This window comes from Bos javanicus, chromosome 17, assembly GCF_032452875.1.
Source record: "Bos javanicus breed banteng chromosome 17, ARS-OSU_banteng_1.0, whole genome shotgun sequence".
Classification (NCBI taxonomy): domain Eukaryota; kingdom Metazoa; phylum Chordata; class Mammalia; order Artiodactyla; family Bovidae; genus Bos; species Bos javanicus.
Window position 1 is genome coordinate 16,084,131 of NC_083884.1, and position 26,331 is coordinate 16,110,461.

The following is a 26,331-nucleotide window of genomic DNA, read 5'->3' on the forward strand; positions in this document are numbered from 1 at the left end:
GGCCGCCGTCCCTGACCTCGGACTTGGGTAGCTCGTCTCTGCCGTTCCTGTGCCGTCGCAGCCTGGCACTCTCCGCCGCTGCCCCTGACCTCGGACGTGGGGTAACTCCTCCTGGCCACCGCTCTTCGGGTATGGGGTCCTCCCGGCTTCTGCCCCTGACCTCGCTCGTTGGGTAACTCCTCTCGGCCGTGCTTAGTGCGCCGGTCGCGGCCGCCACCGCGCTTAGTGTCTAGACGATTGCAATGCTTCCAATCCAACACCTTGGCTTTGAGGAGCAGGGACACAGAGAGTAAAGGCCTCTGATGCGGCCAGACAGGGTGCTCAAGAGGCACCTGAGATGGGCGCTTCCCCAGGATCTGTTTCTGTCCTTCAAAGCTTTTCTTGTGGCTACTTGTCTGCCAGTTTATAAGTTTTTGAAGGAAAAACATGGAGCCTGGACCTAATTTTGTTCTAAGCTAACTTGTGAGATGAGGGAGATATTGATCAAAGGGTGAAAGTGAAAGTTGCTCAGTTCCCAGGTCTCCCACATTGCAGGCAGATTCTTTACTAGCTGAGCCATGAGGGAAGCCCAGGGATACTGGAGTGGGTAGCCTATCCCTTCCCCAGCGGATCTTCCTGACCCATGAATTGAACCGGGGTCTCCTGCATTGCAACAGATTCTTTACCAACTGAACTGAGCCTGGACCTAATTTTGTTCTGAGCTAAATTGTGAGATGAGGGAGATGTTCTGAGCTAAATTATGAGATGAGATCAAAGGGTACCCACTTCCAGTTCTAAGATGAAGTTCTGGGGGATGTGATGCACAGGATGGTGGCTGTAATTAACACTACTGTATTGCATACTTGAAAGTTGCTAAGAGATGATCTTCTATCACATTCAGAAAAGGTGACCAAAGGGAGGTGATGGATGTGTTAATTAGCCTGATTACAGTAATCATTCCAAAATGTGTATGTATATCAAATCTTTACATTGTGTACTTTAAATGTGTATAATTTTTCTCAGTTATACCCTAGTAAAGCTGGAAGAAATGGAATTTTTTTTCATTTTGCAATACTTTTTCAAGTTGCTAGATTAAATTATTTCTAATGTCTTTTCTAGCCCCAAGGCCCCTTAGCTCATAAATGATAGAACACTCTGATGGGGGTTTTCATGATGATAAATGTGATCCTGTCTTTTTTTCCTATTTCTTAAATTTCCTCACTATAAGTGTTTTTCTCCTTCTTTAATAAGGTTCCCTATTCATTTCTCAAGGACATCGAGAAATAGTTCTCTTTTTCTTTAAGAATAGCATTTAATGCTCTTCTGTTCCATTTCTCTTTTTTATGAATATTAATGTGCCTAGGAAGGCTTGTTGTTGTTGTTTAGTCACCAAATCGTGTCCAACTCTTGGGACCCCCATGGACCGTAGCCTGCCAAGACTTCTCTGTCCGTGAGATTTCCCAGGTCAGAATACTGGAGTGGGTTGCCATTTCCTTCTCCAAGGGATCATCTGACCCCGGGACTGAACCCATATCTCCTGCTTGGCAGGCGGATCCTTTACCATTGAGCCACAGGGGAAGCCCTGTAGGAAGTCTGCTGCTGCTGCTGCTGCTGCTAAATCGATTCAGTCGTGTCCAACTCTGTGCGACCCCGTAGACAGCAGCCTATCAGGCTCCTCCATCCCTGGGATTCTGTAGGCAAGAGTACTGGAGTGGGTTGCCATTGCCTTCTCTGTGTAGGAAGTCTACTAATCTATTATTACAAAACCTGTACTAAATGTCTAGCCATATTTACCACTCCCCTTTTTTTTTATTTCAAAGAAAGGGAAAAAATAAAAAAGTTTCATAGAGCTGTCAGTTTCTTTTTTTTACAATGTAAAATTGTCTGAAGTCCCTGAAATGTGATAATACAAGCCCAAACTGTCATATTATGTAGCTTGGTTTGGAATAAGCTGTGAAATAAAACTTGTACAAGACAGCTGTTCTAAAAGTTAGCTTTTCTCAAGGCGACAGAATTATTGGCATGTTAATTCCCTTAAAGAAATGCCTGTTTGCTTAATTGAAACAACTATTAAAAATTCCTTAATGGAAGATTTTCTTAAGAGTTTAAACTCTAAAAATCTTTAATTTGAATAAGTCCATTTATGGATTAGGACATATACTGACAACCTTAGGTTTTTTCCCCCAACTTTGTGATACATTTAGTGACAATACTTTTCTTTTTTTTTTAATTTTTTACTTTACAATATTGTATTGGTTTTGCCATATATAAACATGAATCCACCACAGGTATACAATACTTTTCTAAACATTGATACATAACATGGTCTGTGTCCTGTAACATTTACAATCAAGAGATTCTCAAGTTAGAGAACATTTTATAGCATCCCAATACTAGCAACCAGGGCACTTAGAAACTGACCCGAGAGCCCCGATATGTCATGAGACCAGTTTTGGTTAGCCAGATTCTTTGTGTGCTTCTGTATCTTTCCCATGGCCAAAGTTTCCATTCATTTTTTAAAGAACTTCTCAGCAGCTACTGGGAATCTGATTGAATAGATAGTACTGCTCACCTCTTAGCCAGATATTTGAGGTCCCCTGAGTTTTAAACTTGATTAAGACTATTGATTTCTCAGACATAGAATACAAATTTATGGTTACCAATGGGAAAAGGAGGGGGGCATAAATGAGGAGTTTGGGATTAACATATAAACTGTATATAGAATATGTAAAAAACAAGGACCTACCGCATCACACAGGGGTGATACACAGAATGTTGTAATAACCCATAAGAGAAAATAATCTGAGAAAAAAAAATATATAAACACACACACACACACACACACACACACACACATATAAGCAAGCCACTGTGCTGTACAACTGAAACTAACATGTCATTGTAAATCAACTATGCATGTGTGCATGCTCAGTCACTTCAGTCTTGTCTGACTCTTTGCTACCCTATGGACTGTAGCCCACCAGGCTTCTCTGTCCATGGGATTCTCTAGGCAAGAATACTAGAGTGGGTTGCCATGCCCTCCTCCAGGGGGATCTCCCCAAAGCAGGGACTGAACCCACATCTCCTGCATTGCACATGGGTTCTTGACTGCTGAGCCACCAGGGAAGCCTAAATCTACTATACTTAAAAAAAAAAAACAACACATTGATTTCTGAGACCTGGTCTTATTCCCTCTGATATGAGACTAAGGATAATTTTACTTTCAATTATTAATGTCAATATAGTGGTATTGTACTTAGTTTTTCCTGGAATAGATGCCCAAGCCGACTGCAGGTAGGGTCACAGTATACTGACATCTCAGTTGACCCAGGTCCCAGGTTCCTCTGCTGTGTAGACTTCTCTGCCATGATCCCATAGTTGGGTGCTAGAACCTGCTTCCACCAGCCCTGGAGAGCTGATCATCCACACCTCTTCCCAGCTCCACGAGCAGTTACCCCAAGTGATAGCTTGTAATGGGCCAGGGTGAGTATTTTCACCATGGAAATTAGCACACTGTAGAAGTCATAGCTTCTCCTCCCATCTCCAGCCTCTGAGAATCAGTTGTTAAATCTTTACCTGGTAACACCTCCTCTTAAAGGCAGAATTCTGTCTAGGAAGATCTGGTGCCAATAATGAGCACCCTTATCTGAGAATATTTGCAGGTTTCTTACTGACAACATCAAAGGGAAAGTCACTTTAAGAAGTGGGGAAAGTGAAAGCACAACTTTTGATAAAAAGAAGTCATGAAATTGTCACTTGGTTCTGCTGTCCCTGTGAGTGGACTGTGCGTGGTGCTTCGTTTTAAGCAGTTCCCTCTCAAGTGCCCAATCTCATTAGCTCCACAAAGCCTGCCTTTCTGGGCACTGAGGCAGCCAGTATACCAAGTGTAAACTCATTTTAAGCACAAACGTGCATTATAAATGATGGAGATGCTCCCAACTGTTAAGAGTTTTAAGTGTTAAAGACTCTAGGTTGTAAATGTCTCCTTGAGACAATAAATTCCTTTGAAATCTGAGAAGATATATTTTAAAAGCTTTGAATGATTGGAAGAAATAGGAGTATTTTGGCATTTGTTGAATAGTTACATTTTAAATTGAATTGCTTTACTGAATAAGAGTGTGCATTCTATGGATGTGTGTGTCTTTGGTTAAAATACACAGAAAAACTTTAATAAAAAAAAAAAAAAGAAAATGAAAGGGCCATCTTGAAGGCAGCTTCAGTGCAGATAAACAATGTTCCACAGCTTTAACTTCAAAAAAATCTAGAGTAGGATTTCCAAAATATATTTAAAAATTTTTTATTTTTATATTGGAATATAGTTGATTTGCAATGTTGTTAGTTTCAGGTGTACAGCAAAGTGATTCAGTTATACAAATATATGTATATGTACATATATATGTATTCTTTTCCAGAACTTTTTCCTCATCTAGGTTATTACAGAGTATTGAGTCGAGTTCCCTTTACTATACAGTAGGTCTTTATTGATTATCTATTATATATAAATAGTATATATATATACATACTATATCAGGCTCCTCGTCCCTGGGATTCTCCAGGCAAGAACACTGGAGTGGATTGCCATTTCCTTCTCCAATGCATGAAAGGGAAAAGTGAAAGTGAAGTCACTCAGTCATGCCCGACTCTTAGCGACCCCATGGACTGCAGCCTACCAGGATCCTCCATCCATGGGATTTTCCAGGCAAGAGTACTGGAGTGGGTTGCCATTGCCTTCTCTGATATATATTATATAGATAACATATAATATATAATGTATATTATCTATTATATATATATAGTAGTGTGTATATGTTAGTCCCGAACTCCTCCAAGTTGTGTTTTAAGTCAGGCCCTATGAGGTGCAAAATCTTGCTTACATGGAAAGAAGCTTTTCAGAAGTCCCATTTACAAGTGTCTAGTGCTGAAAATACGGAGAAGGCGATGGCACCCCACTTCAGTACTCTTGCCTGGAAAATCCCATGGGCGGAGGAGCCTGGTAGGCTGCAGTCCATGGGGTCGCTAAGAGTTGGGAACGACTGAGCGACTTCACTTTCACTTTTCCCTTTCATGCATTGGAGAAGGAAATGGCAACCCACTCCAGTGTTCTTGCCTGGAGAATCCCAGGGACGGGGAAGCCTGGTGGGCTGCCGTCTATGGGGTCGCACAGAGTCGGACACAACTGAAGCGACTTAGCAGCAGTAGCAGCAGAAGTGCTGAAAAGAAGGGGTTTGGTTTCAAAATTAAATATGCTGTTCTTTGTTTTTATGATCTTCCGTCTATCCATCATTATTTGCCATTCATGGGTCTTTGAATCCTTGCTTGCTGATATGGTTTAAATGCAAAGATGGAACAATGAAAACATTCTCTAAATTGTACTGCCATGGGTACCTGCCAGAAATGTTGAATCCATCCATAAAAAATCCTACTCATAGGGGTTTCTTCAGTAATTATTATTCTGTTACCATTCAGTTTGTTGATAATTTCTTTTCAGGGAATTGAGGTCCCTTCATGGTTTAAGGTAGCATGCTTCAAGGTAGCATATTTCTTCTGAAGATTCTTCTATTTCAAGAGCTGTGCTATTCTTTAATATTTGTAATGTAAATAGTACATTTATTATTTAGCACTAAATGTATTTAAATATTCATCCACAAATATTCTTATGATGGTTGAGCATTATTATCCTCAGAGATTAATGTAATTACACATGCAGGAAATTTAAGAACTATTTCTCTCTCAGTGTCAAAGTACTTTCTATCAATATTCAGAAACAAATTAAATGACTCAAGGTTACCGAAACAATTATCATTCTAAAACCTAACTACGTTAACCTGATCGTGTCTCTGAGAGAGTAAAGCAGTCATAATAAAACTCTAACTTGCAAATAACTCCTAACTGTTCATCGTTTCCACTCGACTTTCTGTAGTCTGTTCTCCATATACAATCAGAATATTTTTAAAGTATGAGAAAGATCACATCTCTTCTTGGCTCAAAACCCTGCTATAGTTTCCTATTGGTATTAGAATGTAGACTTGACTCTACCAAAGCCCTGCCTTCCTTTTAATCTATTTTCTTCTTCTACCTCCTCCTTCAACTACTTTTTTTCCAGCCACTCTGGCCTCAGGGCCTTTGCACTTGTTGTTTTTGACTGGAACACCATCCCTGCTTATTTTCCTCTGGACTGGCTTCTCTTCTTTAGTAGGTCTTAAAGTCACCTGCTCAGAGAAATTCACCCTCACCACTGGACATAAAATACTCCTATCCATTTAACTCTTCATTCCATTGCCCTATTTGACTTCTGTGCATACTTAGTAATTTACCCATTTTGATGTTTCCATCTCTTCCTGTTGCTAGAATGCAGGCCTATAAATTGATGATTCCTTTTTCACAGTCATGTCCCTCACACTTAGAATGACAGATCATTGTGGGCAAAGGCATGCAGGGAGATGGAAGAAAGACAAGTTCAAGGAACCCATAGGGATTCAGAGCGACTGGATGAGTGGGTTCATGTAGTAAACATCACATCCATCTCTGAAAGAGATTCTACGGCAGAAATCTTCCTTAAAATGCTAAGATTGAAATATTCTCCAGAATCTCAAACGGCTTTGGTAATGTGGATTTTTATAACTGTGGCTATTAACCACATTAAAAATTAAAACTTAGAGAATTAAAAAAATATGTATTAATTCACTTAAAATAGCTAATAATAAGCCTATTATGTGTTAGCATATATATTACATGTTTTTCAAAATTAATTGTTTTGGAAAACTAAAAAAAATATTGGGAGAATACCATTGTTTTACATATGTGTAAGTCTCTTAATGTCTGATTAATAGGAGAGACTTTTGTTGTCATGTTTCAGTCTGTAGGCAAATCACATTTCTTATAGCATCTAGAAAATTCCACTCTGTACTGTACATTTGTGAAAGAATGAAAGTAGAAACGAAAAATCCTGTCTTAGAATTATTATGAAAATGGTGTTGACCTTGCAGATCCCCTGATTGGACCTCATTAGCATACTGCTGATCTGGAGTTTGAATAAGATGTAAACTGGAAACTTCTCAGGTGGTCCAGTGGCTAAGACTCTGTGCTCCCAATGCAGGGGTCCCGGTTTGATCCCCCTTTAGGGAACTAGATCCCACATTATGCAACAGAAAAAAAAAAATCGCACGTGCTGCAATGAAGATCCAAGACCCTGAGTGCTACAACTAAGACCTGGCACAGCCAAATAAATAAATAATAAAAAATAAAAGATGTTCAATGCAAGCATTTTGTGTCCCCGCTGCTGTGTCACAGGATTCAGTGGGCATCTGGTTTGTTACAGAAAGAGATGTCCTCCACTAATGAGATTGTGTTCCCAAGTCTGGAAGTCAATCTTTGGAAACTTTAAATAGATCTTTTATAGAAACATACTTTTTCATCATTATTCTCTTCTTATGAAGATTTTACAGCATTCAATTGAACACTCTGCTGTTTTAAGACAACCCTGAGTGCATCCCGCAGGAGACCTACAGTTCACTTCAGTTGCTCAGTCATGTCCGACTCTGCGACCCCATGGACTGCAGTACACCTGTCCTGTCCATCACCAACTCCCGGAACCTACTCAAACTTACATCCATCATGTTGGTGATGCCATCCAACCATCTCATTCTGTGTCGTCCCCTTCTCCTCCTGCCTTCAATCTTTCCCAGCATCAGGGTCTTCAGTCAGTTCTTTGCATCAGGTAGCCAAAGTACTGGAGTTTTAGCTTCAGCATCAGTCCTTCCAATTAATATTCAGGACTGATTTCCTTTAGGATGTATTGGTTGGATCTCCTTGCAGTCCAAGGGACTCTCATGAGTCCTCTCCAACACCATAGTTCAGAAGCATCAGTTCTTTGGTGCTCAGATTTCTTTGTAGTCCAACTCACATCCATAATGTCTCTGCTTTTAAATATGTTGTCTAGATTGGTCATAGCTTTTCTTCCAAGGAGCAAGTGTCTTTTAATTTCACGGTTGCTGTCACCATCTGCAGTGATTTTGGAGCCCCCCAAAATAAAGTCTGTCATTGTTTCCCCATCTATTTTCCATTAAGTGATGGGACTGGATGCCGTGATCTTCATTTTCTGAATGTTGAGCTTTAAGCCAACTTTTTCACTCTGTTCTTTCATTTTCATCAAGAGTCTCTTTAGTTCTTCTTCACTTTATGCCATAATGGTGGTGTCATCTGCGTATCTGAGGTTATTGATATTTCTCCTAGCAATCTTGATTCCAGCTTGTGCTTCATCCAGCCCAGCATTTCTCATGATGTTCTCTGCATATAAGTTAAATAAGCAAGGTGACAATTTATAGCCTTGACATACTCCTTTCCCGATTTGGACCAAATCTGTTGTTCCATGTCCAGTTCTAACTGTTGCTTCTTGACCTGCATACAGATTTCTCAAGAGGCAGGTCAGGTGGTCTGGTATTCCCATGTCTTTCAGAATTTTCCACAGTTTGTTGTGAGCCACACAGTCAGAGGCTTTGACATAGTCAATAAAGCAAAAGTAGATGTTTTTCTGGAACTCTCTTGCTTTTTCGATGATCCAGTGGATGTTGGCAATTTGATCTCTGGTTCCTCTGTCTTTTCTAAATCCAGCTTGAACATCTGGAACTTCATGGTTCATATACTGCTAAAGCCTGGCTTGGAGAATTTTGAGCATTACTTTGCTAGCATGTGAGATGAGTGCAATTGTGCAGTAGTCTGAACATTCTTTGGCATTGCCTTTCTTTGGGATTGGGATGAAAACCGACCTTTTCCAGTCCTGTGGCCACTGCTGAGTTTTCCAGATTTGCTGTCATATTGAGTGCAGCACTTCAACAGCATCATCTTTTAGGATTTGAAATAGCTCAATTAGAATTCCATCACCTCCACTAGCTTTGTTCGTAGTGATGCTTCCTAAGGCCCACTTGACTTCACATTCCAGGATGTCTGGCTCCAGGTGAGTGGTCACAACGTCATGGTTATCTGGGTCATGAAGATCTTTTTTGTACAGTTCTTCTGTGTATTCTTGCCACCTCTTCTTAATATCTTCTACTTCTGTTAGGTCCATACCATTTCTCCTGTTTCTTGTGCTCATCTTTGCATGAAATATTCCCTTGGTATCTTTTAATTTTCTTGAAGAGGTCTCTAGTTTTTCCCATTCTATTGTTTTCCTCTATTTCTTTCATAATAGTGTTTCTTTGAGAAGTATCTTCCCTCATCCCAGTTTGAGGTGCCACAGTCACATTTCCCTCTGCTGCTGAGAAACTGCAAAGTTTTGTTTCAGTTTCTCTACGTTGCCTTCAGTCCACTGTCGTGGATGTGAACTCTCGTTTCAGCCTAAGCTGCACACAACACAGCAATGGAGGGGTTGAGAACACTGGTTTCAGAACACAGATTTGTGTTGAAATGCTAGCCCTTTTATGGAGCAGCCCTGTAACCTGGGGAGAAACTTAACTTGTTTTGGAGTTTTGTTTTCAGGCAGATTGAAAGGAACCTCAGGTGTTAGCCTCAGCTATCTCATGAGGTGGTTTGTGGAGTGAATGAGAAGGGAAAGCAATGAAAAACAATTCTGAGTGATTAGAAACCATTAATTAAAGGAATGTAAAGAATTTTTAAAAGCTTTAAAGCTTCTCCAAGTGGTTGTCAAGTGCAGCCAATACTGAGACCTAATGACTGAATAAATTATTAGATGTTGGATTGGCCAAAAAATGTGTTCGTTCAGATTTTTCTATAACCTTATCCAGAAAAACCCAAACGAACTTTTTGGCCAATCCAATACTTCGGTGGAATTCCATAGAGAAAGATACTGATGTGATAATAGAATAGAAGAGATGACCACAACACTTCATTGGGTAGATACAGTAAAAGCCTCTTCTCTCTGTGTCTGTGTACACCACTTTTTTCCAATTTGTTGAAAAAAATGTACTTTGTGAATTGATCTTATCAATCAATTGCTCTTTACTCTGGGCTTGGTGATCTTCTTTTGACTGGGGTTTACGAAAGACTGAGTTATAAATGAACTCTTAAAATACTAAGCAATATCACAATAATTTCATTTTAAAGCTACCTAGAAATTATTTAGCCTTTACAGTGCTGGGACTAATTGACTTTCACTGAGCAACATGTTAATAGACATGTGCTTGTGTTGATATTACTGTTCTCTGTCTAATGGCTCATTCATTAACTCATGACTCTGGTCTTAATTGGGGGCTGTTAATATATTAAGGATGGTGTTTTTGAGTCTGGTAATGTGATGAATTGTGTCTGTTTCTATTCCCTGAGGCTAATAGATTTTTGGTTTTTAAAACTCATTAAGCAGCCCTAGGGAAGACGATTAAAGTCACCACCAGTCTGGGCTCAGAAAAGGCACACTGTCATGGAAGGGATGCAGATGCTTTAAGCAGAGCATTTCAAATCTGAGCTGTAACTTGCTACTGAAGTGGGCAAATCACTCCAGTTTTCTGAATCTGACTTCTCTTATCTGTAAAATGGGCCAGAGACTAATAATATAACCCAGAACTAAGGAATTAAGTGAGATAATACAAGTAAAAAAAAAAAAAAAAAAGATACATGTGCCTCTGAAATACTTTACCCATAGGGCAAGGAAATAGTTACTTCCATTGATTCTCTTATCCTTCTTTATCAATTATAGATTTGTATATTTCTTTCTAGGGTAGAAAGTTTCTAGGGTAGCACATATTCAACCCAGGTCAACCTAGGTCTCGTGCTGCTATCAAGAGATCAGCTCCCATTGACTTTCTTTTCCTTTTTCAGAATGATGGTACAACTATTTTTGTATGTTGGAGAAGTGGAGAAATATAGGAAGAGAAATGAAAACAGTGATGGACGTTTGACCTTACCAAAAAGCTATTAATATGGATATATGATACTTGAATTGAGTGATCTGTGTCCTGAAATGTTAATATTCTCATACGGGGCTTTGGAAGTCAGCAGGAGTTGAATTCTCAACTATAATGAGAGGTTATTTAGCAGATTATTAGTTAATATCTTCGGTGCCTACAAACACATTTTTATATTCTGTTTTTTTGGTATAAAGAGTCCTTTATTCTTTATTTCTGTTTTAAAAATAGCTAAATATCTATTTTTTAGTTTAATTTTTTATTGGAATACAGTTGCTTTACAATTTTATGTTAGTTTCTGCTGTACACCAAAGGGAATCAGCCAGATATATACATATATCCCCTCTTCCTTGGAATTCCTTCCCATTTAGGACATCACAGAGCATTGAGTAGGGTTCCCTGTGCTATACAGTAGGTTCTTACTAGTTAACTACTTTATACAGAGTAATGTATATATGCCAATACACCCCCCCCACACACACACAAAAAAAGAACTTTGGCCTTAAATTGTACAGCTCTTTGGAATTTTGTCCTGTTTGTTTTTGGTGAGTGCCCAGGGCAAGTCTTGACTCTGAGATGCAGTGCAGGACACCCCATGGGCTCTGACCAGTGTTGCCTTTCCTAGCCTGGTGACCCTTTTTGGAGGAGCCAGGAGTAGAGTCTGAAAGGCATAAGGATTTACTCACAGAACAGCAATAGAGAGACCTTCTTCTGATTTCATGAAAACTAGACCTCAGTTTTAGCGTCTCTTATTTTCAGCAGAGCTTATATTTTTCAGTAACTCTCTAACAAAGGAAGAGAATGTCTAAAGATATTTTGGCTATTCAGTACTTTTTTTTATTTTTTTTACCAGCCTATAATAGATCTCTGTAAGACTTGGAAAGGGAAATGGTATAAAATGTGGATAATGGCAGGGTTACCCAGAGTTATATGACTCCAGAGCCACGTTTTCAGTCGCCATTAATGTAAAGAACCACATGACTCCTATATGACTGGTAGAATTTAGTATAATGTCACATTCATTTGGTGAAATTAACAGTCTTAAGGAGCCACCAATTAAGCATAAAGGGACTCACATTACCAGAAGTCTGTGGTGTGAACATCACTGCCTTAGAGACATGGGAATCCTCTACTATAGTTTTATACTTCTTTTTTTTTTTGTATTGGGGTATAGCAGATTAACAAACAATGTTGCAATAGTTTCAGGTGGACAGCCCAGAGTCTCAGCCATACATATGCATGTATACATTCTCCTCCAAACTCCCCTCCCATCCAGGCTGCCAAATAGCGCTGAGCAGAGTTCCATGTGCTGTACAGTAGGTCCTTGCTGGTTATCCATTTTAAATATGGCAGTGTGTACACGGCGACCCCAAACTCCCTAACTGTCCCTTCCCCAGGCCCCAGTCCTTCCCCCCAGCAATCCTAAGCTCGTAAGTCTGTGAGTCTCTTTCTGGAACATCTCTAAGATTAGATGCATCCAAACTAAGAGTGTTTACATTTTTCTCACTGTGATCTCTTTTTGCTTGGAAATCTCTAGAATGTTCTTGTGTACATCATGTACATGATACATTTTGACATGTGAAAGAGGATCACATTTGCCCAGCAAAGGCCAGGATTGCAAGTCACACTCATTACTTATTGGATCTTTTTTGGATAGTGTTCAGGATTCAGGATTAACTGCTTTTACTAAGAGAACTACCTGCAGTTATCCATTTATAACTGGTTTACTGAAGACTTCACTCAGTAGACAGGGCTTCCCTGATGGCTCAGACTGTAAAGAATCTGGCTGCAATTCAGGAGGCACAGGAGATGGGGGTTTGACCCCTGGGTCAGGAAGATCTCCTGGAGAAGGGCATGGCTACCCACCCCAGTTATTCTTGCCTGGAGAATTCCATGGACAGAGGAGCCTGGCGGGCTATAGTCCATGGGGTCACACATACTTGGACACGACTGAGCGACTAACACTTTCACTTTACTCAATAGACCAACATATAATGGCATCCCTTTCCCCCTCCAAACATATTTAACTACACTATGCTCTGTTGATCTTTTTTTTTTTTTTTTCATTTTGTAATTGTGTATTTGGAAGATTCCTTAGCTTTGCAGTAGCTTTCAGAAAAAAAAAAAAATTTAGTTGGGTTACGATGTGGTAGCTGGGATCAGCAACTCTCTCTGACACCACATAGAAATGAGTCAAATGTTACAAAAGTCATGTTTGAAAACATCATCAAGCCGTGATAGAAATAACAACTAATATGGTCATGCTCAGTCATGTCTGACTCTTTGCTACCTCATGGACAGTACCCTGCCTGTCTCCTCTGTCCATGGGATTCTCCAGGTAAGAATATTGGAGTAGGTTGTTATTTCCTCTGCTAGGCAATCTTCCCAATGCAGGGGTCAAACTTGCATCTCCTAAATTGCAGGCAGATTCAAGAGAAAAATGAAAGGAGGACCTGTCAGAGATGAGCTATCAGGAGCGTGTGTATTTTCCTCCCCAGGCCTTTGGTGATTCTAGAGTGGGCTAAAGAACAGGAATTTACCTGGACGGAGGGCTGCTGCCCAGAGAAAGAGAAATTAGCCGAGCTTTCAGGAGTTGTATTGGATGGTGTGAGAAACTGAGACTTGAGAGTCCTCAAATTAATGGTCATTTTTTTCTCAGAAGAGACTCACTGAATCCTGACCCTGGCAGGAGCCAAAGAACCAGGCCAAAGGTTTATAAAAAAAAGCAGAGTGAAACCTCCCACCATTTCACAGTGTTTAGGGAACCAGGCAAAGGGACCAAAACCAAACAAGAGCCCCAGTCCTAGAGGGAGTGGTGAATTGATGCTGAGCGACTAAAAAGCCATTTCTCACCTGGGGGCAATGAACAGATTTTCTCTCTGTAGCTGGAAGCCTGAGTATCTGTCTTTACTGAACACAAGGCAGACGGCTGGCTCAGAACCCAGCAGATTCGGGTTTTCATGTGTAGCTGAAATAACAAACTTAGAGACCAAAAGGGACTCAAATGCATGGCTGCTCTGTCTCTAAAGACAGATGCTGAAGCTGAGATCCAGTGCAAAAGTGGTCCACTGAGACATCTGAGAATCTCTAGCATCCTTTCAAGGGTTGAGGAGCAAAGACGAATTAGGCTCCCCACTGAGGGCCATACCCTACAACACAGATAGACCGAGTGTCTTAGTTCGCTGAGGCTGCCATGACCAAGTGCCACAGACTGAGCGGCTTAAATAGCAGAAATTTATTTTCTCGCATTTCTGGCTTCTGGAAGTCCAAGATCAAGGTGTCAGCAGGGATGAGGTTTTCTGAGACCTCTCCCCTTGACTTGCAGTTGACCGCCCTCCTTGCAGATTTTTTTTTTTCTTTGATTTGGACCATTTTAAAAGTCAGCATTGAATTTGTTACAATATTGCTTCTGTTTTATGTTTTTGGTTTTTTGGCCACGAGGCATGTGGCATCTTAGCTCCCGGAGCAGGGATCAAACCTGCACCTGCCTACATTGGAAGGTTAAGTCTTAACTGCTGGCCCACCAGGGAGGTCCTCTGCTCATTCTTCACTGGATCATCCCTCTGTGTTTGCACCTCTGGTGTGTCTTCCTCTTCTCATCAGGGCACAGGTCCTATTGCATTAGGACCCCGTCCTAGTGGCCTCATTTAAACCTAATGACCCTATCTCCAATTGTAGTCATCCCAAGGTGCTGTGATTCGGGCTTCAGAATATGAAACTGAGACTGGGTCGGGGAGTGAAGGGTTAGGAGTTAGGGCTAGAAGGTAGGGATTCAGCCTGAAACACTGAGTTTTTCCAGCCCATCTCTGTCCCAAATCAATCCCTGACTTGATGACCAGAGCAGCCTCTCCTCCATAGCATGATACAGCAAAGCATAACAAAGGAAAGGATATTTCTGAAACAGATAGTATCTGGAGCTTTTATAGATGCTTGACATTTAAGAAAATTACTAAGTGCCTTCATAACCAGAAGACAAATTCCCTTCCTTATTAGGCATTTTTAGGTGCAAATGAATATCTACCATTGGCATCTGTGGCTGTTTCACTCGTAAGCATTCTAGTGTGTGTGTGTTCAGCGCTAAGTTGTGTCTGACTTTTTGCAACCCCATGGATTGCAACACACCAGGCTTCCCTGCCCTTCTCAATCTCCAAGAGTTTGCTCAAATTCATGTTTATAGAGTCAGTGATGCTATCTAACTATGTCTTTCTCTGCCGTCCTGCTTTTCCTTTTGCCCTCAGTCTTTCCCAGCATCAGGGTCTTTTCTAGTGAGTTGGCTTTTCACATCAGGTGGCCAAAGTATTGAAGCTTAAGCTTCAGCATCAGTCCTTCCAAAGAATATTCAGGGTTGATTCCTTTAGAATTGACGTGTTTAATCTCCTTGCTGTCCAAGGGACTCTCAAGAGTCTTCTCCAGCACCACAATTGTAAAGCATCAGTTCTTCGGTGCTCACCTTTCTTTATGGTCCAACTCTCCATAAATGACTACTGGAAAAACCATAGCTTTGACTAGATGGGCTAGACCTCCAACTTTAGCTGGCATATGAATTACCCGGGGATCTTAATGAAATGAAGACTGATTCAGGATGGCTTCCCTGGTGGCTCAGACTGTAAAGAAACTGCCTGCAATGCAGGAGACCCTGGTTTGATCCCTGGGTTGGGAAGATCCTTTGGAGAAGGGAATGGCTACCCATTCCAGTATTCTTTTCTGGAGAATCCCATGGACAGAGGAGTCTGGGGTCACAAAGAGTTGGACACGACTAAGTGACTAATACTTCACTTTCAATATGTCTGGAAGGGGCCTGAGATTCTGCATTTCTGTAACAAGCTTTACAGGATGGCCCTCAGACCATCCGCCTAACCAGCTGCGGATCAGTGAGTGGTGACTGTGTATGCTAGAGTTTAAGAAACATTGCCCAATAAATAATGCCTAAAATTGCTTCCAGTTCTGAGATTCTGTTAGCTTTTTAAAAAAACAATATTTTTAAAAGGTAGCCATATTCTATCTCTTTGCCTATAAAACAGTGCATTTTTGTGAACTTGTATAGGACTCAGAGGGGAGCCAGACATTTCTGTGTGATCAGGTTTCCATGTGTTTATTATAGTAAGGTTATTCTTTATCTCATTCCAAGTGGAACAAGTAAATCTGATGATTTTATATATTTTAATTTGAGATACAGAGAATTATAGTAACATTTTTGTTAGAAAAAAGGGTATGTTTCAATGATGCGTTGGTTACAAGAGACCTTCCTGGATGTGACAATAGCCTGCAGAAAGGATCTGGGTTTTCCTCTTGTCCCAAGGGTGTTTCTCCACTGCTGCCAACACCTTCCCCTCTTCCTTCCAGCTGAGACCCTGCAGGGAAAGATTGCTTCTTCCTCACCTACCAGTGAAGTCCAGGCTTGGACACCTTGGTGCATGGCCTCTTCTTCCGTGGATCTGGATACCTAACAATAGCCTAGCACCATTCACATATGAAAAAATACAGCAATCACCCTCTTCCTATGCTTAGGGGGTGTGCCTAGGCTCTTTGTAACAAGGGTGACTCATTTAAGAACAGCTTCTTATATTAAGTTGTGGAGTGCTTTATTCAGCTACAGCCGGGGTAGCCCAAGTGGCCTCTTAATTGAACAATTAGCTCATGAATGAGTCAATGAGGATTTGATGAAAGGGTGGCACTCACTATCTGCTACCTGATTTTCCTTTGTTTCTTCTTTTCTGGGTAAATTTAGTATGTAGAAGGTTGAGCTTATAAAGTTGATAGAGAAGGAAATGAATTTGTTTTACAGGAATCTTAAGAAATATTCAAGATGGAATATATAATTTTCTACATGACCACTCCTAGAAATTGATCTTTCTTGCTTTATTTGTTGATATCGTAAAAGTCCAGACAAAAGGAAGCGGTAAGAACTTTAAATATGTAGCCAGGCAGACATTCTTATGTCCCAGGAGGGGATTGGGGAGGGGTATGGTGAAGCAAAACAGGGCGAAGAACTGCTAATAAGACCAAAAAAGGAAAAATGAATTTATAAAGAAGACCAGAAAATCTCAGGAGGCATGACATTGCTGACGAACTGGAATATTCCAGATGCTATAGAGATAGTCATTGCTTCATCCCTTTCTCACCAAGAGGTCTCTGCTAAATCTGTCCAAGATTTATTTATGGGTTTTTTTTTTTTTTTTTTTCAGTGACATATTCCTCTCTCAGTCCTATCTCCATCTCTCTGTCTCTCTGCTTCCTCTCATCTTTTCTCTGTCATCTCTTCCTTCTCTCTTTCTTTTTCTCATCCCCCACAGTTTTCTCTCTTCTTCCTTCCCTTTTTCTCTCTTGTTTCTTCCTCCTTTCCTCTCTGTGTCACGTACTGTTCTAAGTGCTGGGAAGATGTCTCACTCACAACCACCTATGGAGTCTCTTATTAACCACATGTTAGAGATAACTGATGTAAAGGGAAAAGACAACTGGCAAAAGGAGGTTAAATAATCTCCCAACATGACTCTGGGCAGAGTTTGAATGATCCAGGAGGGGACTTCCTTAATGGTCCAGTGGCTGAGACTCTGTGGTCCCAATGCAGGGGGCCTGGGTTTGATCCCTGGTTGGGGAACTAGATCCCACATGCCACAGCAAAGGATCCCGCATGCCACAGTGAAGATCAAAGATCCATGTGCTGCAACTTAGACCTGGCACAGCCAAATAAATAAATACTTTAAAAAATTTTTCCTATTGTCTAGAAATTGTATACAACTCCAGTTCCATAACATGATAGATTTTGATCTCTCTCCCCAAACAGAGTTGACTCTTGTGTCCTTAGAGGCCCCATGTTAGAGTATCTTCTGAATACTCACTCTTTTCCAAACGCAGATGGGTTTTTATGATTCCATGCCTGCTACATAACACCTTCTTTGCTTGGCCGCCATCTCCTTTGCCTCAAACTCTTACTCACTGTTCAAAACCCAGACGTCCTCTGTTGTGAAGCCTTTCTTGATGCTTACAGGCTGCATCAGTTACTCTTGAGTCTGCATTAAGACAGGAATGTACCCACATTTTCATTTTAGAACTTCCTACATTGTCCTGGATTATTCATACATTTATGCTGCCCACTAGACTCTAAAGTCCCCAAGAGAAGGAATGGGACCTTATTCACTGACAAACCCAGTGTTTTCACTGTGAAGAGAGATGTATATTATGTAAAAAAAGCATGATTGATTTGTAACCTATATACTGTCACATCAGTGGTATTGATCTTAAACATAAAAAAACTCTACATATAAACTTATTTAAACAAACATTTCCTATACAAATTTGACTTTATAAAATTTAAAATTGGTTTATTATTTTGTCTTTAAGTTCCTCTAAATTAAGAGTTCCGCTTGTGATTTAAACGTGCCATGGTACAGGAAAATATGAAGTACATATACGTTTTAAAAATGCTTCTTTATGTAAAGTGAAGTTCACTCTGTCTTTCCGTCCCCTTTGTGCATATGCACACAGACAGACAGGCAGAGACACACACACACACACACACACACACTCACACACACACTGAATATGCAAACTGGTCAGTGAATAGCTTTAGACATTTTCATAGTTTGCAACTTGGGGTTAAGAATCTTTTTTTCTCTATGCAGGTTATTCATATTAATAAGGTATAAGTGTTCTACTGATAAAATCAGTATAATTTAGGAGTTTAACGACTATGTTGCAACAATTGTCAGTATTTTTATACCTTTGTCCAACATTATATTGCATAGTGTATATATATTTATATATATTTGTACATGTGCTCACTTTATGCAGTCCTATATATGTTTACTCTCACCATTTTTTTTTTTACTTCTTTTGCTTTCTTTCTATGTTCAACCATATCTCCTTGGTTAATGCTTTTTGGATATCAAATCTTTTCCGAAAGTGATGATACATATACACATATGTATATGTGTATATGGGTTGCATATTTGTGAATATTCACTATTTATATTTCTAGTATATAGTCTGCATGTACATGTATATATACACACACATACTATATTTAGTGTACATGTACATACATGCACACATATTACATTACAGCTTGCCATGTATTAATATATAGTTTCTGAGTTTCCTTATCCTTTGAGGCCAGCTAATGATTTCCAGATAACGAGACTGAAGGTATATATGAACATTCTGGACCGAAGAATGTTAATACAGCCACCAACCTGGAAATGCTCTTAACTAGTGAGCACTCTGTCATGAAATCTGGAGTTGAGTGTGTTCTGTAAATTATGTTGTTTACTCTGTTGGGATCTCTCCTGTCATTATTTTGTGCTCTGGTGAACAATTTTGACTTGTAATGACTGACAAATTATGCAAGTGATAATGCTGGATCTGTCATAAAGAAACAAAGAATATGATTGCCATTGCTTCACCTCCAAAGGGATTTTGTTTAAATGACCCCCTAAAACGTTGATCCATTATATGTTCCTGGGTTCCTGTCTCCCATCTGTCTTACCAGCCCTCTACTCTCCAATTAAGCACAGTGTTCTTGTATATTGCTCTGTATTCATTTAACTTGTTTATCACATCTTTGCTGTAAATTTAGATATAGTAGATTTAGGATTTATGTTTTCTTCCTGCTTTTACTAGCTTTTTCTTAAGTGAGAAAGATAATTGTGATTTCTTTTTATCTGGAAAAAAGTTTTAACAGAGAATCATAGGCTCAGTAGCAATACATCAGACTCAACATCCTGGGTCAGGAAAGAACACAAGATAGTTTGAACGGGCCTCAGGTAGTTGTAATGTACAACCAGGGTTGAGGATCACCACTCAGGAGAAGAAATATGTCTACTTATTATGTAAGGAGTTGATTTTTTCACCTGGAATGCTTTTGAAACATAAGAAAATCTTCCCCAGATGACTATTTTTTACTATTTTCCTCTGTGGGGCTTCCCTGGTTGTTCAGTGGTAAAGAATCTGCCTGCAATGCAGGAGCCCGCCTACAATGCAGAAGACAGGGGCTTGATCTCTTGGTTGGGGAGTTCACCTGGAGTAGGAAATGGCAACCCACTTCGGTGTTCTTGCCTGGGAAATCTCTTGCACAGAGGAGCCCGGTGGGCTAATGGCCATGGGGTCACAAAAGAGTCGAACACAACTTAGCAACTAAACCACTACCATCATTTTTTCTCTTCCACAATTGAGAATTAGTTTTCAGATGAATCTGGATGTGGTTATCTCAAAATTTGACTGAGAATTCTTTTTTTTTTTTATATGAATATTTAATTTCTTTTTTTTTTTCTAGAATTATATTTTATTTGGCAGTCCAAAATGAGTACTTCAGCCTGGAACACAGCCTCTCAGACTCTCAGACTCTCAGTTTTCTTTTTTTTTTTTTTTATGATGGTTGCACAGTATCATGAGTGTGTTTAATGCTCCTGAATGGCAATATTAAAAAGGCTTAAATTGTATTATTATAAACTTAAAACACAAAATCTACAATGCTATAAATAATATGAAAGACAAAACAATAAAAATTGTAACACAAACAATGACCAGAGACGGAAAGTAAAGTTTGGATGAAGGAGCGGGTTGATGATGTATATTGGAAGGGATGGTGGCTGCAGATCCATCTGCCCTTGGGGGTGGTGATTCCTAAAATGGCTCTGGGTCTCCTACAGGTGTAGTTCAACCTGCAGGGGCACTGGTTCCGGACCTGACCCAGAGTGTCCTGCAGGAGCCAGAGCAGGTTCCCCTGCAGCAGTGGTGAATCCACATGGCTGAGAATTCTTAAGTGGGAGGGATATCCTAAAAGGATGGTGCGTCTTGGTTCTTATGCAGAGAATAAATATGTATAAGCATGCATGGAACAGCATTCTCTAGGTCACTCTGTTCTTTCCCTGGAATGCTGAATGAAGGTTGCTTTTCCAGGAAACTAAAAGTGATTCACCTAAAGCCCTGATATCTCTGTATTTGACAGGGAGTGTTGAGCTGAGGATTCAGGCAGCTCTGTCTACTTAGGGACATCAGGAATTTCAGGAACTATAAAAGGACAGCTTCGTAGCTGCTCGTGGTGGAAGCTATACACAAGTACCTTCAGTAATGATTAACCACAGAGTCTGAATTGATGCCAGATAAAGGAAAATGAAAAGGACACCTATATGACTCTTCTGCACGGGTTTCTACTCTGAACGTGGTTCTTCACTGGTTTCTACTTCTGAAAGTGATACAGAAAATGTTTCTTTTTCTCCTTAGGTTCGAACCAGTGTTGTACCTGAACACAAGGATCCCCCACCAGAGGTTGGGGTAAGTGTTTCTTATGTTTCCAAAAGGCATACTTGTTGCTTCTAAGCTAATCATTGGGATCTTTCTCTGGCCTGCTGCCTGGTAGCTGACAAGTAAAATGGAGTTAAATTAACTGGGTGTGACTATGCAAGGAGACATTGTCACATATTTGCTGAATTGCATGGACTTCATTCCTTTTCTCCTGAAAATCATCATGATGTCAATTCATCTTTAGGTCAGGTGGCTAGAGAAAAGTCTAGAAATTGCCCTGCAGGAAACTGAGATGCCATTGAAACCAACATTCCTGGACCAACAGGAGGCTGGGAAATTGAAGATGTGAGCTCTACCTCTCCAGCAAGGGGACAGAGAACTAACTGGCCAAGGGACTATGATGTTTCTGCTCCCTGTGGCTTCAACACCATTGAGTTTAGTCATTTAGTCATGTCCAACATTTTGCAACCCCATGGACTGCAGCACTCCAGGCTTCCCTGTCCTTCACTATCTTCCAGAGTTTGCTCAAACTCATGTTCATTGAGTCGGTGATGCCATCAAACCATCTCATCTTGTGCTGTCCCCTTCTCCTCCTGCCCTCGTTCTTTCCCAGCATCAGGGTCTTTTCCAGTGAGTCAGTTCTTTGCATCAGGTGGCCAAAGTATTGGAGTTTCAGCTTCAGCATCAGTCCTTCCAATGAATAGTCAGGGTGGATTTTCTTTAGGATTAACTGGTTTGATCTCCTTGAGCGCAGGTCAGAGAGAAACTGCCACCAAAGTATAGCCCAGTGTTGGGAGATCCAGCTAAGGTTTTCCTGCTGCATCAGAACTATCGCCTCTCCAGCTTTTAAGAAGTTGGGAGAATAAGAGGTTAACAGGTGATTTTGCTTAGACAAGGCGGTGGAAGCTCTTGAAAAGATAGCCCAGGAGGCTTGTCCCTGGGATCTGGAATTCAGAAAGGAGGAAGAAGTCCAGAAATAAGTTGAGTGAAAAAGTTGGCTTAAAGCTCAACATTCAGAAAACTAAGATCTTGGCATCCAGTCCCATCACTTCATGGGAAATAGATGGGGAAATAGTGGAAACAGTGTCAGACTTTACTTTTTTGGGCTCCAAAATCACTGCAGATGGTGACTGCAGCCATGAAATTAAAAGACGCTTACTCCTTGGAAGGAAAGTTATGACCAACCTAGATAGCATATTCAAAAGCAGAGACATTACTTTGCCAACAAAGGTCCGTCTAGTCAAGGCTATGGTTTTTCCTGTGGTCATCTATGGATGTGAGAGTTGGACTGTGAAGAAGGCTGAGTGCCGAAAAATTGATGCTTTTGAACTGTGGTGTTGGAGAAGACTCTTGTGAGTTCCTTGGACTGCAAGGAGATCCAACCAGTCCATTCTGAAGGAGATCAGCCCTGGGATTTCTTTGGAAGGAATGAAACTCCAGTACGTTGGCCACCTCATACGAAAAGCTGACTCCTTGGAAAAGACTCTGATGCTGGTAGGGATTGAGGGCAGGAGGAGAAGGGGGCGCCAGAGGATGAGATGGCTGGATGGCATCACTGACTCGATGGACTCGAGTCTGGGTGAACTCCTGGAGTTTGTGATGGACAGGGAGGCCTGGTGTGCTGCGATTCATGGGGTGCAAAGAGTCGGACATGACTGAATGACTGAACTGAACTGAACTGAACTGAAGACACCCTGTGGCTGAGCCAACTGAAAGGCATATTTGAAATTCCCTGAAGTCCTACATGCAATTAGCAGCCTTCTTCCTGTGGGTGTGGGGAACCCTGTACTAGGTAGCGTTCACTTCCTCATTGGCCACAGCTGCCGTTCCAACTGGCCAAAGAGAGCCATCCAGAAAGCATGAACTGGCTGAGAAGTGAGTCAGCCTCCTCTGCATCTGTTAGTGAAGGCGAAGAAAAATGATGCTTCAATGCTCACTCATGCTGAACGCTGACTTCAAGTTTCTTCCTGGGGCAGGTTGAATAATTCCGATTCAAGTGAATTTTCATGCTTTGTTTCCTGCCTGTCCCTTTAGCCTCTTTTACTCTTCTTACTTCCACCACCAATCTCACTGCCAAGACTACAAGGGCTTCTTTACTTTTCCCCAAGGGACCAGCAAGTCCTTCCAGCCTCAGGCTTCCCTCCCAGCAGGCCCCTTGCAGTCTCCCTGCCCAGTTGCAGCTCCCTACTGGTGCTGTCTCCCATTCCAAGATTTTGGTTTGCCATCTTGTATTTGTTTAGACCACCAGAATACAAAGGGAGGAGGGTATGTCCAAAGATAATCACATAATATGATAAGAATCTAGTACACTTTCCGACACATCAGATATCAGTGAAATGGCACTTATATTGCTGAACTACATCTCAAGCATGATAAGCACGAGCCTAAATAAGTCCGCATGCTTTGGGGGCTTCCTTGGTGGCTCAGATGGTAAAGAATCTGTTTTCAATTCAGGAGACCCAGGTTCAATTCCTGCATCAAGAAGATTCCTTGGAGAAGAGAATGGCAGCCCACTCCAGGATTATTGCCTGGAGAATTCCATGGACAGAGGAGCCTGGTGGGCTACAGTCCATGGGGTTGCAAAGAGTCAGACATGGACGAACAACTAACACTTTAAAGCATGCCTTGGCTTTCTAACATTCTCAAAATACATGGTATTTCTGATAGGGAAGAATTGCCACACCTTGAGAAGCTATGAAGGACCACTGGTTAATACACATCTCATCACTCCTCAGAATTTTTTTGCATACTGAGAAAATTCTTGAGGGTTTCAGTTCTTGGTCAATGTGTCAAGAACTCTAGCCACTAAGTACTCCTATTTTTTTTTTTTTTGGTCACCCTGTTTATTTTATTTTATTTTTTTGGATTTATCTATTTTATTTTATTTTTAAACTTTACATAGTTGTATTATTTTGCCAAATATCAAAATGAATCCACCACAGGTATACATGTGTTCCCCATCCTGAACCCTCCTCCCTCCTCCCTCCCCATACCATCCCTCTGGTGAGGTGGACGAAACTGGAGTCTATTATACAGAGTGAAGTAAGCCAGAAGGAAAAACACCAATATAGTATACTAACGCATATATATGGAATTTAGAAAGATGGTAACAATAACCCTGTGTACGAGACAGCAAAAGAGACACTGATGTATAGAACAGTCTTATGGACTCTGTGGGAGAGGGAGAGGATGGGAAGATTTGGGAAAATGGCATTGAAACATGTAAAGTACTCCTATTTTAAAAATGAGCTAACCATTTTATTATAAATCTTTCAAATATGTTCCACACGTTTCTTTGCATTCTTCAGCAGCACCTATTAGAGGCACCCACACCTTTGTTGATGACTTAGTCAAGCGGATACCAATTTGTGCTGTGAAAACTTTTCAGGTGTATTCATAATAAAGATGTAATTTTATAATATATATGACTTCACCCTAAAGTGCTTTTTAATGTTTTTTGTAGACTCTTCATCACATTGTAATAGATTTCCTCTCAGTTTTTTTTTTTTTCTTTCTGATGTATTTTTTTCAGCCCAAATATTTCATGTATGCTCTATCCCTCCCTGTGGGGTTGGAGACTATGCAACAATGTCTGTTAGGGTTGAGAGTGAAGAAAAAATACTTGTACAAAGGTATGAAAAAAGCCCTGTCCTGTAAGTTATTTGTAGGAGATGTTATGTATCAGCCTCGCGATATCAACTTCAAGTTTTCAAAGACCTTTTACAACTTATACCACAGTTACTCTGTATAGTTTTATGAGAATAGAACAGAGTATAACGGACATATCCATTTAACCTCAAAACCAGCACTGTCTAATAGAAATACAATGTGTGCTACATATATAATTTAAAATTTTCTAGTAGCCCATGCTTTTAAAAGTGTAAAAAGGTATAGGTGAAATTAATTATAAGATTTTATTTAACCCTGCTAAGTCACTTCAGTCGTGTCCGACTCTGTGCATCCCCATAGACGGCAGCCCACCAGGCTCCACCGTCCCTGGGGTTCTCCAGGCAAGAACACTGGAGTGGGTTGCCATTTCCTTCTCCAATGCATGAAAGTGAAAAGTGAAAGTGAAGTCGCTCAGTCGAGTCCGACTCTTAGCGACCCCATGGACTGCAGCCTACCAGGCTCCTCCATCCATGGGATTTTCCAGGCAAGAGTACTGGTATGGGGTGCCATTGCCTTCTCTTATTTAACCCTGTCTATGCACAAATATTATCATTTCAAAATATAATCAATGTAAAAATCATTAATGATATATGTCACACTCTTTTCATATCACATCTTATAACTCTGATGTGTATTTACATGTAGAACACATCGCACTTCACAATAGCCGCAAACTAGTGCTCAAGCTGGATAATGCAGCTCTGGACAGCACTTGAAAAAATTTGGGAGGTTCATGCAAGTTGAAATATAAAGACAACCTATTACTTGGCATAAAGGCTTTGTGAGATGAACATAGGCATTGGAGGTATGCATACAGAGGGAGTACTTCCGCTGGGTCCTGGTGTAATACCAGTGCACCAGACTGCTGAGGACCTGCTTCAGGGAAGTATGCAACCCTGCTGAGCACTGTGGATGTCTGTGACTGAAGAGTCCTTGCTGGGACTGGTGCAGGGACTGTTTATCTGTACACTTCCCATAGAGCAGGGCTAGGGATTGACACAGATATCTTGCTTTCACCACCCTGCTTGACATCACTCTCCAGCCAGGCGAATGATTGAAATCACGCATCTAGTAACATAATAGTCATCTACTTTGGGTGCTTGCACCAGAATGATAATTGTGAGTGTTGCATCATTGTGAGCAGGTCAGAAAGGTCAGGGCCACACAGAGTGGGAACAGAGAGCCCGTCAGAAGGAAAGGGGATTGCCACCTGTCCTGGAAATGAGGCCCGCAGCGTGAGGCAGGATGAAAGAATTCTGGACTGAGGAGGAAGAAACCTGGATTCTAACTTGGCCTCTGCATATTAACTAGTTTTGTGACGGGGTGTAAGCCAGTTAACTCCTATGGGTCCCTGATTTTTATCTACAGGCGGGCCATGTCTCCACAAGTCTTAACTTTCTTTGATTTCATCCAGATATTTCTTGGGCTCTGATAAACATTCCACATGATCTAATAAAAATTTGAGTTACAAGAAATCATAGCTATTGTGTACTCAGCACTATGAAGTGCAAGGGACCACATGACATTCATTCTTTCACTAGGGTGTTGTTCAGTTGCTAAGTTGTACCCAGCTCTTTGCAGCCCC

General features: G+C 40.8%; 1 protein-coding gene across 4 annotated transcripts in view; it reads left to right on the forward strand.

The window, feature by feature from the left end:
* Positions 1-26,331, forward strand: part of INPP4B (inositol polyphosphate-4-phosphatase type II B) — a 456,612-nt gene that overhangs the window by 142,245 nt on the left and 288,036 nt on the right. For all 4 annotated transcript variants that reach the window (XM_061384112.1, XM_061384115.1, XM_061384111.1 and 1 more), the window contains exon 6: positions 21,057-21,107. In XM_061384112.1, the coding sequence (XP_061240096.1) occupies positions 21,057-21,107 (51 nt within the window). The remainder of the gene's footprint in view (positions 1-21,056; positions 21,108-26,331) is intronic.